This window comes from Lissotriton vulgaris, chromosome 6, assembly GCF_964263255.1.
Source record: "Lissotriton vulgaris chromosome 6, aLisVul1.2, whole genome shotgun sequence".
Classification (NCBI taxonomy): domain Eukaryota; kingdom Metazoa; phylum Chordata; class Amphibia; order Caudata; family Salamandridae; genus Lissotriton; species Lissotriton vulgaris.
The window spans coordinates 1,112,215,027-1,112,233,990 of NC_141694.1; the positions used below are offsets into that span (position 1 = coordinate 1,112,215,027).

Here is an 18,964-nt window from a genome sequence, read left to right on the forward strand (position 1 = left end):
CTGAGTATGCAGGTGTAGTGCATGAACTCCTGTGTGAGTGAGTCATGCTGCCTGGGGCTCACTCACTCCACACTTGTAAATTGCGCCTGCAATAGGCTTTTTCTAATTTGCAAAGTTCGGCGCATGCGCTCAGCTAGGCAGCCCCCACACCCCGGGAGTGACTGCTTCCTACAACCAGAATGGAAACAACATTCAGAGCAATGAAAACAAGTTCATTTGATGCAAAGAACTGGTAACAAAACCATGTCCAGCTATTTTAGATCTGGCAACTTAAACAAATCAGCAACAAAAAACAAACAAGCATTGGCATAGCCAATAGGTCTCGCTTTTTGGACCCCATAAGTATTTAGTTATGCAGCAGAATATCCTTGGTGCAACAACACCAACTGTTGCATGGCTAAACACTTATAAGGTCCCAAATGCGAGACCTATTGGCTATGCCAAAGCTTGTTAGCCATGCCGCCCAACTAACGGGCACACATGACCACTACATACAAAAAAAAGCAGCTTACTACTTCCCATTTCAAATCCATTTCCATCATTCTATCCCTACTCTGAACTCCACTGACACTCAAGAAATCAAGAGTACAACTCTAACACAAATAATGCACACGGAACTATAGAACAAAACACTTTCCTAATCTACTATTAAACTCTTAAACTTGAGTTCCGGGGTAGCTTGCTACTCGCCGCGGAGCTCTTCAACGCCTCGACGGTGGTAGTAAGCGCTATATAAACACAATTTATGAGTACAATTCACGGTCTGAATATAACATTTTGCCAGTGATTGTTATTTTTTAAACTCAAACACCATTAAATGCAGTCATGTAGAAAGGAGTTCAAAATATATGTAGACGTGATACTAATACAGATTGTTATACGAGTAATCAATATTCTTCTTATGCTTTCTTCCAAGTCACTAACTCCGTCGCCTTAAATAGTAATATTGCCATTTATGGTTAAATATTCTTTTTGTTCGACCGAAAACAAATCACTGTGCCTCTGGTGTATTTGAAAGCAGAGCTTGGTTATGTGGGCTATGCACTAGTTTACGGCCCATCACCCCATACTTTATTTGCCCTTGATCTTTGCGATTGCCTGGTCCACGGGCTCTCATTGTCCAAATGGACGGCTTTTGGACTCAGATCATACCCATAACAAATAATAAAAATGGATTCCAGGTGTGAAGCTGCTTTAAATGCAATCACCGGACTTTCCAGATTGGTAAGGCGCGAGACGGCATTCCGAATTCAAACTTCACACCCAAATGAGTCAGAATTAGGGTGCCTCTGTTCTCTCTTCCCCTCCACCCGGCTTCTACTACACGTTCCCGCGCGGCCACCGTCAGGTCAAGGTGAAGGTGTTGGAGCCGGCGGGCGACTGGACCCGGCGACTTGAAACAGCGGCGGCAGCAGTGCGGCGCTCCGTAAGGCTCAGGGAGCAGGGGACGGCCTACTTCTGACGTCAGTGTGAGGAGTTTAATTTTAAAACAGAAAAAAGCAAGATGGCGGAGGGCAGCGCGCTGAGACACCGCTCGGGATCTGGCCGCCAGGGTGTCCAGGCCAATCATTTGATGGACGAATATCAGCCTGAAGGTGAGATTTCCCTTGCTAAGGGTGCGACTATCGCCTTACCATTGAAGGGGATCAGTGTCTGCCCCAGATGCGAGGGCACTGTGGTTTTTTTGATGCCCCTCCGGACGGAACGCAGTGTGCGCGCTCCTGAACATTTAGCACCTAAGGTTAGTGCTAGAGCACTGTCCGTCAATAAGAAGGTGAGTGAGAGCGCGCGCGTGTGAGGACCTCGCGCTCACACCTGTCTGCTACCTCGCGCCCCCTCTTTTTTAACGCGTTCATTCTTCCACCTGTCATTTAGCCCGCGCTTCTCCGCCCTCTCCTTTCGGTGCTGCCCTGACCCCCACGGGCAGCAACTGTCAGTTGACTTCTCGATGCCGTCCTGTGCTTTTCGCTTCTGACGCCTGTCATGTAACACCTGTCTCCTTGCTCCAATTCGTTAATATAGAATGGAGGATTTCCTCTTGGTTGGATTGGAGGAACAGTGGATGATGCCAAGGTTTCTTACCTGGTTTTGCACTCTATAAAAATACAGGCCAGATTAGCTTTAGTAGTGTCTCGGGTGTTATTTAAATGCTTGTTGATTTAAACGTGTATTGTTAAACATCTGTGCTCTTCCAGGCACTGCAATGGGAAGCAGATCCCATGAAGTCATGTCCGATTCTTGGCCATATGTTGAGGAATATGTATTTTATAGTTAGTAACTAAATGATGCAGGTTATTGATTATTAAAGCAAACATATGTAGGAAAAGTGTGGTATAGTGGGGGAAAACCATTATGGTTTAAAAGTATGAAATATGCTCATGTTTAATACTTCTACCATTTTTGGAAAGTATTTAGAATGACGTAGACCAGCGTTATAAGTGTGTGTGTGTGTGTGTGTGTGTGTGTGTGTATGTATATATATATATATACACACACACACTTCATAACGTTGACGTCACGGATATATTTACCTAACCATAATATTAGTTTAACCTTTGTTTTTTCAGATATATATATATATATATATCTGAAAAAACAAAGGTTAAACTAATATTATGGTTAGGTAAATATATCCGTGAGGTCAACGTTATGAAGTAAAAAAAAAAAAAGAATTCATTTATAGTTAGCAGAGCTAACTTTAACGTGTCCTCCCACATGTAGTACTTATGACCTCACATATTACATTACTCATGACATTTTCTATGAAATTACTGGTGACCTCATCCAATGAGTGTGCACGATTGTTATGTAGTTTACATAGTTGCAGGTAACTACCATATAACTTTTCTACCAAATTTTGTACAATTTGTGTTTAGCTAGTGGGCACAAGTGTTTACAAAACACATGTGTTCCTAATCCATTATAGGTTGTAAAGGTATTGGGCATGTTATAAATCTTTGTATTGAAGAGTAACTGTGTAAGTGACAGTTGACTTGTGTAAACTCTCTCCATAGAGTAAACCGTGTTGACATTACCCACTTTTCTACTTTCCTCCGTTTCGTTTCTCAATGTAGGTACAGTGACAGTCAACGGTTTGATACAGGTCAAGACTGTCTGTAGTAGGACATTAGTTATGTAACAGGGCTTCATCATCTAGAGTAACTTTGTTTTCCCTGAACAGTTGTATACAGATTGAACATTATTTGCGGGACAGGTTACTGTTACATCTGGGGTTCATAGTCATTGTGAACATGGCTACCCATGAAGAGTGTAGTATGGGGTCAATGTTGTACATAACAAGCTTGCTTTACCTATGGTGGTTGTATGTATGATAGTAGTAATGACAGTTCACATTATTCTGAGGTATTTTGCACTTACTTTCATAGCTGTAATGCTATACCTGTTTAAAGAGCAATGTCTACAAAAGAAGCTTGGATGATGTAATGTCATCAGTGTTATTTGAGAGCTCATCAGTGATGTCATAAATGATGGAGAACATGTCATGAGTAATGCAATATGTGAGATTATAAGCAGTGCATGGCAGAGGCGATTTATTATAGTTATCTCTACTAACTACAACTGGCATGTGGTGGGTGGTTGGCCACGACTTTAAAAAAAAAAATGTAAGTAAAGGGGAGGGGACCACGTGCCCAAGACTGGGAGCCTTATTAGGTACTGGTGAGCCCATCCCTACGACCTTTTTTGTGAATTTTTATTAGAGAACTGGAAAGGGCTGCATGGCCCCACTCCCTGATCCTTCTTAGGCCCGGGGACCCCATTCTCCAGGGCTACCTGTAATAATATAAGGGAGAGAGGGGCACCCCCCCCCCCTTCCCGCAAGACAATATATGCCAAGGGGACCCCACCCCCTGGTGCTGCACTATGAAAAATGGGTGCACACCTAGGGCACCCACCGTGCTTGTTGAGGGCTACTAGGGGAGCCTCTGCAGGACCTGACAGCGTCTCACATGTAGTGGGAGCTTGCATTCCTCCCTGGTGGCGAGAGCAGCGACTTATGCAGCTTCCTCTGGGCGGTAGCAACATTTTGATCTGTTTCTCTACCAACATGGCTGCGGGCAGGGAAACGGATCAAAAGCCTGTTCCCAGACAGCAGGACCATTTTCAAAGCTCTTACTGGCCTGGAGCAGAATTTGTGTGTTTGCTCCAGCTTGGCAGGAGATTTAAAAGATACTCCTGCCAAGCGGGAGCTAACACAGGTTTCCTTGCCTTACAGTTGCGGGTAGGGAAACCCCTACCGGGGGTGGGTTACCTGGGACATAGCATAAGTGCTGGGTCTCTGGGGCCATAATTGCTCAAGGAGGGGAGCTGTACACCCCCTCCCACCCCAACCCCATTTTTTTTTTTTTGCTAAATAATTTCGGCCCATGGGATGGGGCCCACAGTGCCTGTGGAGATTTGGGGAGGGGGTTGTTCGGCCCCCCTCTCCTTATTTGCAGATTTCAGCCCGGCTGGGCTGCCCAGGGCATTAATGTATCCCTACCCTGCCCCCTTATCTTACTTTTTATTTTTATCTCAGGACAAGGGCAGTAAGTTCCAGAGTCCTGTAATAGCTGCCAGCAAAATTTTTCAAATGTAGCTGGCAGCCAATCGGAGCGCTCACTCCCTTGGAGTCTGACTTCCTCAGGAGAAAGATGTCCAAAGGGGAAAAAAGCTCTGAAGGCCTATCTGTTTTTAAATTGGTACTCTTGCGAGGGTCTCTAAAGCCTCTGACGGACCCTACTGTCCAGGTATATAATTATTTTTTAAATTCATTTCTCAGTTTTATCTGTAGCTCTTCTTAAAGAACTACATGGAAAATGCTTGGGTGTTTTGGGACACTTCTTTCTCCCTCCCCCCCCCCCCCCCCCCCCCCCCCTCCCTTGGCCCTGCTAGATGGCTGATCCTGAAACTTTACACGCACAAGCTAATCAAAAACATAACACCTCTTTGAAAAGTTTCGTGGAGATTTTCCAAACAGGGCCATTGTTATTAGCGACACATAATGTTGCCCTATGGAACAGCTAACCTAACTATAACTACCCAGTGGCAACTGGGAGTGTGTGTGTGTGTGTGTGTGTGTATCTATATCGTCAAGGTTTTCAGTACTAAAATAGTTGTACACATAGGGCAAACCAAAAACACTATTCCTCTCAGATAGTTTGCCCGATGTGTACAACTATTTTAGTACTGAAAACCTTGATGCATAGTAGTGAAATGGGGAGTTACAGATAGGGTGAAAAAGTTCCTCCTGTTGAACTCATTAGAAAATTTGTGTAACAAGAATTGCAAAAAACACTGAATCGTCCACTGTAAACGTCAGCAGGATGTCACTTTTTGGGCTCAGGAAGAACTGCTTAATTTGGTGTAAATTCAACTGTAGGTATTTTAAAAATAAAACTTAAAATAGAAAACAGCTTTATCCTTAAAACTAACTTTTAAGATTAAGAAATCGTAATCTGATTTTCACAGAACTCAAATTTTCATTCCAACTGCCTTCTTCACTTTAATCAGCCATGACCCTATTTTGTAAATAGAATGGGGGATTTTAGACCTCAAATTGAAAGTTGTGCCAGGGAGCATGCTCTTCATTACTGATATCTGGCCTACTCAATTCAAAAATCACTTTGCACTTTTGACTCTAAATCATTGATGTTTTCCTGTTTCATAGAAGAATTACATAAAAGAGTGACAAAATGCACAACATATATTTTCCAGTTTATCGTGAGCGTCTTTTTGCTTTTATCCATTTGCGTGCAGCCCAGATATATTGTGGTTTTGCCTTTTAACCAATCAAAATGAAAAATCGATCATGGCTGGAGCTACATCGCATTATGCTCCTTTATTGTACACACAGGCGAGATCCTTCAATGAAATGTAACTTGATTTTTCCAGTGTTTTTTTCTTCAAATTCATGCTTTTGGTCTGAACACTTTCAATCCTGTTTTACACAATCACATGTTCGACGGTAAATGTATTTTTCACTCTTCAAATGTTGCAGCTTGCCGATCCAAGCCTTTCTACTGCAACACGACAAATACATTTAAAACATCCTTGATAGTATATCCAATGCATTTCAGGCATGTCTTCGCCTTTTATCAGGGATTCACTACAATTTTTTATTTTATTTTTTAACACTCATTTCATTTATATATTAGAAGCATGATTTAACATCTACATAAACATTAATGCATTATAAAAGTGTGGGGAGGCATTCTGGAGGTAGTAGGAAGAAAGATGTAGGAAGAAAGATGATTGGTGGAATAAGAAGGAGGAAAGATGGTTAACGTAGTGAAAAGAATGGGAGGTACAGAGCAGGAGATCTGCGTACTGAGAAAAGGAAGGCAGGAAGTGTGGCGGGAAGATTAGTAAAAGTAAGTACAAGGAAAGTATTTGATTGAAGAGCAGTGTTGTATGAAAGATGGGAAAATCTAGTAGCGATGTCCGTTGGAAGTGTCATGTGGGCTGGGAGAAGTCCATTTGGATATAGTTTCTGATACAGTCATGTGATTAGAGGGAAATCTTTAAATATGGGCGAGTAGAAAAACAAGGCATTTATATAACTTGGATATACACTGAAATGAGTGTTATGACTTGGGTGTTGGGTCTCATGATTTAACACTGTTTTTTAAAAAGCTTTTTGTAGTGAATCCCTGATAATGGGCAAAGAAATGCCAGAAATGCATTGGATATACTATTGAGGATGTTTTAAATGTATTCGTCATGTTCGACTAGAAAGGCTTGGATTGGCAATCTGCAACATTCGAAGAGTGTAAAATACATTTACAGTCGAACATGTGACTGTGTAAAACAGGATTGAAAGTGTTCAGACCAATGGATTAATTTGACAATAAAAAGAAAAAAAATTAAATATCTCGGCTGTGAGTCTGATAAAGGAGCGTGATGTCGCTCCAGCCATGATCGACTGTTTCATAGAAGGCCAAATAGCATGCCCCGTGTTTGCTACAAATTACTTCATGGATGCATAGCAATAGTCATTAATGATTCTATGTCAGGACCGGAGGCTTCAGATTATGCTATATCTTCCTTCGCTTTATTAACATAAAGAAACCACAGCAGCTTAGGAAAAGATATAATAAGAACAAAAAATGCTTTAAACATAAAGCATTGACGTAATGTTCAACAAAAAATCAACAACAACTCCCAAGAGTCTCTTTGTTATAATCATAGTCCACAGTCCTTTGTCACTGTTCATCATCCCTATATAACCGGACTTCCCATCATCTTCCTCCTCTTTCTTCGCTGCTCCCGCAGCCAGATAAGTGCTTTTCTATTTGTCTTCTTGTATTGTACTTGTGTCTTGCGGTCTTTGGGGACTCCTTGCATGGTTTATTTCCTTTCAGAGTCCCCTAGTTGCGGGAACGTTCTGCCGTTCCTACGCGACTTTTTTCCCACTTGTGTGCGGTGTGTACATAGACCGCAAGGGGGCGGCCTGTCGCCTCGCCGACCCTCCGGCGCGCCTCCGCGGTGCGAGGAGCCACGCCGTGGGGTCTGCTTGCGCAGGGGCCGACCCTCGCGTACCCCTCTGACACCTGGTGCTCCGGGTCTGTACTTCACAAATTGACGCCCTTTGGGGTCTGTATGGCGGTTTGACCGCGTGAATCGCCTTCGGGCGAGATCTGTGCACCTCTTTATTCGTGTGTGGCCTAGCGCGCTTGAGGGGTACGTAGACCCGGTCCCGGCGAGGAGGGTCTGCGCGCTTGGGGGTTGGTGCAGCCCACCTGCCACGTCAGCTGGCCCAAAACGTGATCGCAGCCGCTGGGCCTGCCCACATTCGAGAACTTTCTCGGTTGCCGCCCTCTTGGGTGCCCCGCATTTGCCCTTGGTTCCGACATGGAAGGGGAGTATGATGAGGAGGCCTGCCCCTATCTGCAGGATGATGAGTTTTATCAGGCAGTGGACAGCTCCATCTATCGTTGTGTGACGGAGGTGGTAGGGCCCATGGAGGACCGCCTTTCGGCCCGCATCGTAGAGGAGTGTGCCAAGCTGGCAGCGGCGCAGGTGCCGCTGCCCCCCGAGCTCCCGGGGACGTCCGGCGGGTTGCCGCCCGCTCCGAAGAGACCCCGGGGTGAGGGACCTTCATCGGAGGCCCAAGGCGTGGATAAGGGCGCCTTCGAGCGTCTTCGTGACGCCTTCCTGGCCAAGGCGACGGCGGTGCCTCCGACGCCCTTGGTGGACCCTGGCACTTCGGGCGGTCTGTCAACGGCGCCCGCTTCCCCGATCTACGACTCTCCGGACACGGATGACGAAGGGGAGTCGACCCGGTCTTGGCTCCCGGCGCCTTCGGGAAAGGAGATGCCCCGAGATGAGTCGGGCATGCTGGACCCGGACGAGATCGTCCACCCCCGATCCGCGGCCTGGGCCCCGGGGGAGACGGTGGCGAAGTTTGTCGCGGGCCGGCTGCGCAAGCCCCTGGAGAAGGAGGCGAGGGGTTGCCTGCGCGGGGAATGCCCTCGGCCTACTTTGGAGGGGAAGGTGGCTATGACCCCAGAGTTGGACCCCAAAATGGCCACCTTCCTGGCGAAATTCATGAAGGACCCCAGGAAGGGGATCGATCGGTCCTGGCGGGCCTGCCAGGACAAGCTGTTGGATGCGGTCGGGCCCGCCACGAAGATCCTCGATATGGCGGAGGAGGCTCGAGCGAATGGCACCGCCATTTCACCGGAGGTGCTCTCCAACTGGGCCCAGAGGGTGATCGTCTTCTTGGGCAACGCCAACTGTGCCCTGTCCACGGAGCGGCGGCGGTCGCTCCTTATTAAACTGGACCCGAAGCTGGGGGACCTGGCCTCGTCGGAGGCAGGTGCAGTGGCCCAGGGTGGCCTCTTCGGTGAACCTTTCATCCGCGAGCTTGGAAAGTTCGTGAACACGTTCACGTCGCTGGACAAGGCCCAGTCCAGCATCAAGAGGGTGTTTCACCAGCGTTTTTCTGGAGGGGCCGGTCGCGGCAGGGGCCGCGCGATCGGCCGTGGTCAGCAGACCAACAACCGTGGACAAGGCTCCGGAAGAGGTCAGTACCAGACCTCGGCCAACTACACCAATTTCTACCCCACAAGGGGACAACGCTATGGTGGAAGAGGATTCCAAAAGAAGTCCGGACAAGGTAATGCCCCCGGTAAGTGTACTTTGCTTGGATCAAGTTCCGATTGGGGGGCGGCTGGCAAGCTTTTACGGGGAGTGGGAGTTGCTCACTGCCGATGCTTGGGTTTTGCAAACTGTGAGAGGTTTCCATATAGAGTTTCACGACCAGCCAACTCAGGTGAGGCCCCCGCGCCCAATGGTTTTCTCAGATTCCGACGCGCGCTTGATAGACGGGGAGGTCTCGGACTTGCTGCGCAAGGGAGCCATCCGCCTATCAACGCGCCACCCGCATGGGTTCCTCAGCAACGTCTTCTTGGTAGACAAGACGGATGGGGGCAAGAGGCCTGTGATCAACCTCAAGGAATTCAATGGGTGGTTGGTCTACCGTCACTTCAAGATGGAGGGGATCCACCTCCTTCGGGACGTGCTCCTCCCTCGGGATTGGATGGTGCGACTGGATCTCAAGGATGCCTACTTGGTCGTTCCCATCCACCCCCCTCATCGTCGCTTCCTACAATTCCTGTGGGACGGCCAGGTGTTCGAATTCACCGCCCTGCCGTTCGGCCTTTCTTCGGCCCCGTGGTGCTTCACGAAGGTCCTTCACCCGGTGGTGGAGTTTCTCAGAAGCCAGGGGGTCCGTATGATAGTTTACTTAGACGACATCCTCCTCATGGGGCAGTGCCCGGAGGTGCTGGCAGGACAACTGCGTCAAGCGGTCGGCCTGCTTCAGAGACTGGGATTCGTTGTCAACGGCTCCAAGTCGGTCTTGGTTCCCACTCAGCAGATCACCTTTTTAGGTTTCGTGGTGGACTCGGTGCAGGCGGTCTTGAGCCTACCGAGCCGGAAGGTCGCAAAGATACGGCACCTGCTTCGGCAGACGATCGCGAGGGATCGGACGTCACTGCGCCATGTCGCCAAGGTGGTGGGTCTTCTGTCGTCCTCCATCCAGGCGATTTTCCCGGGCCCGCTGCACTACAGGGCTCTTCAGCGCCTGAAAGCGCAGCATTTGCGCCGTGGGATGTGTTACGATCAGTGGGTTCCCCTCACGGACGAAGTGAAGGAGGAGATGTCATGGTGGCTGTCTCACATGGAGGCATGGAATGGGCGAGCGATCTTCGGGTCGGCTCCGGACTTAATTATAGAGTCCGACGCCAGCAGGTCGGGCTGGGGCGCCCGGTGCGGGGATTTTTCCACCGGCGGCGCCTGGTCGTCAGAAGAACAACAATTGCATATCAATTGTTTGGAGCTCCTTGCGGGCTCCTTCGCGGTTCGCTGTTGGACCAAGGATTCGGTCAAGGCTTGTGTCCTGCTCCGGATGGACAATGTTTCGGCGGTCCGATATGTGAACCACCTGGGAGGTCCTCGGTCCCGCGCCTTGGCGGATTTAGCGAAGGACTTCTGGGATTATTGCCTGTCTCGTCACATTGCGGTGACGGCGGAGTATCTGCCAGGCCAGTCCAATCAGGTAGCGGATTGGCACTCTCGACATCTCAGGGATGCCAGCCAGTGGAAACTGGATCCGGGAGTCTTCCGGTGGCTACACTCCCTTTGGGGCCCCTTCTCGGTGGACCTCTTCGCGTCCCGTCTCGACCACCAGCTGCCGCGGTTTTACAGCTGGAGGCCGGACCCTCTGGCGGAGGCCACGGACGCGTTCTTGCAGGATTGGAGTCGGGAACAGCCGTTTGCGTTTCCCCCGTTCTCCATGATCATGCGAACGGCGGCTCAAATACGCCGCCAGGGTGCGGACCTGGTGTTGGTTACACCGCTGTGGAGGTCTCAAGTGTGGTTTCCGGTTCTTCTGGAACTTTCCTGGGATTTTCCAATCCTACTCCCCCTGTTTCCTCTGCTCCTGACGAGCCCGGATCGGGAACCTCACCCTCTCGTCATGCAGAACACTCTCCGCCTCGTGGCGTGGAGGCTCTCAGGAGACGCTGGACGCTCCCGGGCCTTTCGGGGTCGGCTGAGCACTTGCTCTCCAAAGCATGGGCCGATAGTACGACGAAGCGTTACAGATCCGCTTGGCTTAAGTGGATGCGTTGGTGTTTACGAAGGGATTTGGATCCCATGGTCGCCGGCCTTGTTCCCGTGCTGAATTTCCTGGCTCATTTGGCCGACAAGGGTTTGGCGTATAGAACGATCAATGCTATCCGGTCGGCGATTTCTGCGGGCCATGATAACATCGATGGCCATCCGGTAGGGGAACACCCTTTTGTGTGCCGGCTTCTGCGAGCGGTTCGCCTCGCGCTGCCGCCAGAGCCCAGGTACTCCGTCCTTTGGGACGTCAATTTGGTCCTGAACCTGTTCCTATCGTGGCCAGCGAATTCTTATCTGTCTCTGAAGGAGCTTTCGGCGAAATTAGCCATGTTATGATGTCTGGTCTCTTGTAGGCGCGTCTCGGACGTGCGCGCGCTGGATGTTTCTGCACGCATTTTTTCCCCGGAGGGGGTTACTTTTACGGTGGGTCGACGCACTAAGACGTCGTCGCGTTCCATTTCTTATCCAGCCTTTACTGACACTCCTAAGTTGTGTGTTGTGCAATGCCTCAAAGCATATGAGGACCTGACATTAGATCTTCGCCCTCCGGGCGAGCGTCAGTTGTTGATTGCCCTGCGGAAGCCACACAAAGCTGTCTCCTCCCCCACTATCGCTAGGTGGGTGCGTTGGGTCATGCAAGAAGCGGGCATCAATACTTCTCTCTTTGGAGCACACTCCGCCAGGGGGGCCATGGCCTCTAAGGCATTCTCGGTGGGTGCTCGTCTGGAGGACCTTATGCGAGCGGCGGACTGGTCCTCGGATTCCACCTTCAAGAGGTTTTATTTTAAGCCGGTGGTGGATTTAGCTCAGTTGGTGGTAAGTAAGCTTTAAACTAGCATAATCTGAAGCCTCCGGTCCTGACATAGAATCGAAATTTGCCTAGCTTACGTAACGGTAAGTTTCAATTCTATTAAGGACACGGAGGCGAGGATTATCCCACCCGGACTACGGTGGTGTCTCTACCCACCCGTATGGCAGTAAGTAAAGCGTTTTCCTTTACGTTGTCTGTACTGTGTTGTTCACTGAATGCTCCTCGCCTTGTTGTAACCTTTTCCTGGGCCACCTCGCTGATGCTGTTCCTTTTTTGGCAGGCAACGACGGTGCTAAACAGGACCAATGAGGCTTAGCGTGATCTGCGCGAAGAAAGAGGAGGAAGATGATGGGAAGTCCGGGTATATAGGGATGATGAACAGTGACAAAGGACTGTGGACTATGATTATAACAAAGAGACTCTTGGGAGTTGTTGTTGATTTTTTGTTGAACATTACGTCAATGCTTTATGTTTAAAGCATTTTTTGTTCTTATTATATCTTTTCCTAAGCTGCTGTGGTTTCTTTATGTTAATAAAGCGAAGGAAGATATAGCATAATCCTCGCCTCCGTGTCCTTAATAGAATTGAAACTTACCGTTACGTAAGCTAGGCAAATTTCGATTCCTTTTTTGAGGTCATGTGCAGTAAAAGTTTGAAATAGTTTGATTTTTCTACTTCGCTGGTGTTGGACTTTGGCCATCTGTCGAATCTCTTAGGAAGTTCCATGGGTTGCTATTGCCTTGCCGTTTAACTTCCTTCAGTACCTTAATTTTCAGCCTTTTGTAGTTAACAGACAGTTTGAGGAAAAGGGTGTGGATACAGTTTTAAACCAAACCAGGTTTAATCACATTTTCTTAATAGTGGCTGCTTTTCAGACCATCCCCAAGATAATCTAAACTGTCTGCATATGGCATTTTGTGCTTAATACCTAGTTTGTAGATCTAGTTGCTCTTGAATTTTTTTAATCTGTGGCGATTTTTGGATGAAAATTGTTTATATTTGTTGGACCGCAAGTGCATTACTGTTAAACAGGGTTTGTCCATAAAAGAAACATGTTACTTTACGGTATACCTGTCATTTGAAGTGTAGAGCATTCGTGGATTTCATGGCTGGACCACTATATTATCTTGATCTTGGAGTTTAAGTTGTATTGCTACTGCTCCAGATTCATCCCTTGAACGTGAGGTTCTTGGAATCTGATACACGACGAGGCAGCATTGTTCTGGCAGTTCCTTGCTCTAATTTCATTGGTGAGCCTGTGGCTCTTCATTTACTCTGACCTACTTTCTGTTAGCATACAACCAGATTGAAAAAAAATCTTGAGTGTGCTTTATAAATGTAGCTGCAGTGGCGGAATCAAGCTCTTGAGTGATGTGTACGATGCAGGTGTGCAGTGGATGTCTAAAAATAGAGCAAGACAAATGTAAGCGTTTAGAACTTCATAACGTGGGTGTGGTAAGATTTTAAATCTTCATTAAATTCTCCCAGCATTTGTCCTGTTTGATCTTTTAAGATTTTACATTTCTTTCTCAAAGTGGAATGGCTAGTTTGAGTGCAAAATGTACTCCTTCCGGGAGTCGAGCCCTAATGCATGCTAAGTGCCTGCTGATAATGGAGGGTTCATGCAATCTGATTGATGCTGCCTACATGTTGAGATGAAGCACATTGTAAATGTAATCGGTCTGTCTACATTTTACTGTAGTTTTGCATTGCACAGATCAACATAATTATGATCGAAAGTTGAATTATGTTTTCCCGCATTAACTTTTTCTGTGTTTGGTTTCTTTACTACCCTTGTCAATTCATCAACAATCTCCCTGCTTCAGTTTTGTTCAAATTGTAGACTGCTCCATGAAATAGGTTTCTGTTTACAACTAGCAAGCACTAGGATATGATCCAGGCATTGTTTTTGTTACCTTGACTTGACTACATTCTTTTGCATGTGCAGCGTCGGCCCCCTTACTAAAGAAGGTATCACTGCTTCAATGATCTCATTTTGGCCTTTTTAGCATTAGGCCCACTCTCTTGAGTCTTCTAAGAACCTCAGGCAATTAATTACTACTGATTGCTATAGAGAACCTACTCCTGTACATGTTCTGGTTTGGGACCACCTTTTCTGTAAACTATTAACCTCGAGAACCTCTAGTGATATGGCTAGTAAAAGAAACAAAATGGAGAGCAGGCATGACTTTGGAATCCAACTTATTATTAATATAGACCAATACAATGGTCATGCAATAGTGTTCTAAAGTGAAGCAGACAAATAACTGTTAGAAATGAGCAGTGTAAAAGAAACCCTGCCACAAAGCCCATGCACCTATAACATTTATGTATTCTGTACTGATCCTACTCCCACCCAAGGTAGCTCTTGAAGGGGGGAGGGGGTTAAGAAGATGCTTTCTCAAATATGCTTGAAAATGCACTATTTGCCTGCTCCTTTTTTTCAAAATTTCTTGATGGGGGAGAACCCCTCTCCCCCCTTGAACTCCCATTATGGTTGTCAGGCTTGCTGCGCTTGCTCGCCACAAGCCACTCATCACAAACTCTTATGCCCACCACTTTCAAATCTCATCAGCCACCACTAGAGGCAGGAGCATGGCCTTGGAGGGAGCAGGGCTTTAGGCCCAAGCTTCCCGAGTGGGCCTTGTGCCCCATTCACCTCCTCCTTCCACCGAAAACAATGAGATCAAAAGGTTGAGGCTGCTGGAGATGTCCTGGGGTGTTTGTACACTCTTTAATGGAAATTGCCTGCTTGCAGCCTCAGAAGGTGAGCTAGAAATCCACTCTCTGCAGTGGTTTCCAGCTCACCTTGCCTGCCATCGTGTGATGGGAGCCGAAACCGTGTGACAAACGGTGGCACAGTGTGAGTTGGCAGATCTGCATTCTCTCTTGGCAAACACAACAAATTGATAGACGAAGTGCTGAAACTTTTCAAACACTTCCTCCCAGTCAAGAGATCTGGGTTGAATCCATTTTTTTTTGAAAAACCTTTATTGTAGCATTCAGTAAAAATACAAGTATGGGCCTACAACCGCGGGGGCTGGCCGCTAGACAAGTTAAAATCTCCGATATCACAGTATAACACAGCTCATCAGCCGACAACCCAGAGGTCCGGCAGCGATTCAGGATAAAACTTGTATTAGAATGCACAGCAGGGTTCCAGGATGAGACAGAGGTTTCATTTTATAAGAGCGGATCAGGTGCCATACAATCAAACAGAGTGCGGGGGACAGGGTAAGAAACAGGATATGCATGTAATAACCTCTATAATGGAGAATTGGCGCCAGAATATATAGATCGGTACAAAAGAGCACACAAAATACATTCCATATTGCGCCAGTACTCGGAGCCTGCCCGCCCAGGAATCAGGATATCATAAGAGCATAAGCATGAAATACAAGCACACAATAAGAATCTGAATGATTCGTAGCTATACTGATCCTTTAAGAAGAGAGAGAAGGAAAGAAAGGCCATAGAAAATAAAAAAGGCAAAATAAAAAACCTCCAGCCCCCCACCCTGCAAATGGCTACAGCCTGACCCCACTAGCAGCGTGCCTGTCGCCCCTAATAACTAAAACCCCAAAGGTAGGAGAAAGAACGGAGGAGGGCATATCCATATGGGCTCCCACCCCCTTTAGACGCCTCCGCCTGAAACAGCCACCCGCTAACACTAAAAGACAAGTTTAAGACAACAATTTAAAGCAAACAGTTGCAGGTCCAACACTTATGAAAGCCACGCTAACCCTTCCCGACCCAGTCGATCTTAACCTTGGCCCTTCCGAACAAGAACACAAACCCCTCCCAGCGAGACCCAAAGGCACACAAAGAAGCAATAAAGAAGAAGTCATCAGAAAGCAGCCCATGGCTACCGGCAGGCAGTGAGTCCACAGGAACTGTAGACGTAGACTAACTCTCCCTCCTAGTTGAACAGTCTCGATGTGTCTTGTACAGGAGTCGTAGCGTCACCAGGAAAGGAGAAGATGACCACAAAATGAATGGAAAGTCACAAACAAGTCTCCGGGAGGGGAATGCCTGACGTTCTCCAAAGCCGGTGGTGGTGGAAGGTTCAGCAATACCATGACATCGGGAACACAGTCTCCCAAGGCACCATCCGATTGTTCCAATACTTGTTGCCTCACGGTGTTCTCGCACGGAGTCCAAACGGCCGCGGTATGAGTGGCTGTAGATTCCTGTTCCAACAATAAGGCTGGGCCCGGTTCCACCAGGAGCATCTCAGATAGGCACGTGTCCAATTTGCTCAACAAAGTATCCACATGTGAGCGAAATGCCCAAAGTTCTGCCAGTATTGACCTCAGCGATGGCTCATGCACCGTTCGATCCATATTCTCATGCCCGATATCAGTCACAATCACCTCCCCGGGTGAATCTGGCATCCTCGGGGGGGGGGGGGGGACCGACAGGACCACGAACGTGCAAATGCGAAGGGTGACCAGTGTTTGTCCGCAGCCACGGTCAACCCAGTTAAGGCCGCAGGCCAGAGACCCCGAACCACCGAACCCCGGCGGGCGCAAACCGGGTCCGCGGGACGGGGCCCCCACCCGCAGCCGGCAGCAAGCTGACTCACCCCTCGGTCGATGCAGAGCAATGAAAACGATCGCTGCCAATTTCGGGCTGAATTAAAGCCTCCACTCCGGTCGACCGGACCCAGCCCGATTCTCCTTGCCGATGTTGTTGCACTACAGCCCTGCTGTGACAGTACTCCAGGCCCCGGCTTCACCGCTGGAGTAGGCCGCAAACTTCAACTCGATGGAATTTCGTCAAACAAGCCGATAAAAGTTTTCCGATTTCACCATCGGAGTGCGAAACAGTTCATGCACACAGAGACTAGGCGTAAAATCTGGATAATGTACAGGATATCGTGGCGGGTTACGGAGGTCGGCGGAGCCGGGAGCCTAAGCAGCCATCTTGCTAGCTGACGTAGTCTCCTCCCGAATCCATCATTCTTAATGCTCACTATGCCCCCCCCCCCCCCCCCATTGAACCCAGCCATATGCAAATCAGTCTTGACCCTGCTCCCCATGGGAGCAGTTCAGCCTGAACTGCCAGGCCAGGTCTCCGTTGACTGGAAACCAGCATCCTTGGACTGTTTTCTGGGTATCGCGCCTCATCAGCCAGGCTAGCTTAAATTCAGTGCCACAGCAAGTAAGGAACCGACGTCTAGGCTGCCCTTAGCCACAAAGGGCGAACATAGCAATCGCAACAAGTTTGACTGAGTGCACCATTTGTATAAGCTTGGTTGCATGCAAGGTCACCAGGAGTGTCTGTGGTTTGCTTGGCAGCCTGTGACGGCATCTGGGTTGTTAAGTTTTCTCTTTTGTGCCTCTGGTCTGTCTTTGCATGTGGGGTCTCTGCTGATATATTCTGAAAGGGCACGCTCAATTTCTGGTCTCTGCAGTCGCAAGGCGACTGCCTGATTTCAGTATGGCATTTGATCTGTCGGAGCAGTGCTTCCTTGTTCTTACACCTGACCTGTTCTATGTTTGCAGGCATGCGGCAAACCTACATTTGTGTTGGGCAAGAGCTTGTTGCAAAACCTGGGCGTTGCCATGGCACCCGACCTGCTTTCAGGAATTGTTTTCCTGTGCTGGTTGCGTTGCAGTGCTTTGCTCTCTCAGCTAGATGGCCGGTCATTTGCTTCTTTGGACTGACAGTCACTAAGGCCCTGTGGTCTAGGTCTGGGACTCTTATTCTAAGAGTTATGGGTTGGGGGGGGGGGGGCGGGCATGTGCTGGAGCTACTGCAGTTAATGTTTTCCATAGCGGTGGATTTTGCTTTGCCACTGGCTTTGGTGCTCCGGCCCTCGTAGTTCATGAGGCTTCATGTTCGGCTGCTCCTAGTTTCCGTCTGTAGATGTGGTATTCCGGGACAGATACTTTCAGGGCTTGTAGGTGACTTTTCTACTGGACCACGCTTCGTTCCCTTGGTCTTTTTTAGTTTTTGATTCCTGGGCTGTGGACGGTGGTGAGTGCCTGGATCTCTGCCCAATTCTATAACCTTAGTGGTCTCCTTGGGCTGGTTCACTCGAATCCGCTGACTTTTCAGACAACCTTCCCTCAAGGGAGGGGGGGCATCAGTGGGGGGGGGGGGGGTATCAGTGGGGGGGGGGGGGTTATTTGACTCTGTGTTGGAAAATACAAGCATGGATCAACACATTTTGCTAAATGGTGGCTGCAAAGAAATAGTACCAGAAATCTTACAGTAGTATGGCTATTTATTTATTTTTTATTTTATTTTAAAAAAAATTTTTACTTTCATTTTTTTAATGAACATTTTATTGTGAAAGCAAAAAATCCTCAATCTTGCTTTTAAGCTTCTATAAATATATGCATCCAATTAGAGCATTCCGGGAGCATTATACATAGCATCATATTGTTAAACTTTGAAAACGTGTGTACACATTTTCATACAGGAACCTCTGTCAGAAGTGCAGTCAGTTTACAACATTTACTTGGAGCCTTCACCCTAATAATAAGGGCTTTCAAATAATGAACCATCAATATAAGTTTGAATAGCATTCACATATTGGCACAAATATTACCTTTAAGTGTCGACAGTGCCCTTCCCTGATCTGGTACTGCAAACTAGCATCCAAAGGGTTTGTGCTCCTGGGGGTTGGGCCTACTTGTCCCAAGGACAGAATACACATGAAAACTTGTTGCCCTTGACCCCCAAGCAATATGTCCCGGGCGTCGGGCTATAGGAATTCCACATCCCTGCACATTCATGGTTTTCATACTGTTTATTCCAGTAGCACATTCTCCTTATGATGCCTCTCAAAATCCCATTTGCAAGAGCTTACTTTACTCGGTTAGTCTTCAACAATTGGTAGTGGGTAAGCAGGGGCTGTCCCTTGGCTCTGAAACAAATAATACAGTAATTGCGTAATTGTATGATAGTATATAGTTGCCAAACAAACGAGTATTGCAAGTATTTTCTCTAAGATTTTCATCCTCCAACCCTATATCCTCCCATAGATACCTTTCAGCCATGACCAACTTCTTC

The 18,964-nt window shown here is 47.8% G+C and overlaps 1 protein-coding gene across 2 annotated transcripts in view; it reads left to right on the top strand.

Moving 5' to 3' along the window:
• The first annotated feature begins 1,346 nt into the window (after window positions 1–1,346).
• The window catches only part of ATL2 (atlastin GTPase 2), an 837,115-nt gene continuing 819,497 nt past the window's right edge, over window positions 1,347–18,964 (top strand). The window contains exon 1 of one of the 2 annotated variants that reach the window (XM_086927189.1): window positions 1,347–1,595. In XM_086927189.1, coding sequence (XP_086783315.1) covers window positions 1,505–1,595 — 91 coding nt within the window. In that variant the 5' untranslated portion in view covers window positions 1,347–1,504. The remainder of the gene's footprint in view (window positions 1,596–18,964) is intronic. The other variant, XM_086927190.1, reaches the window with a different exon arrangement.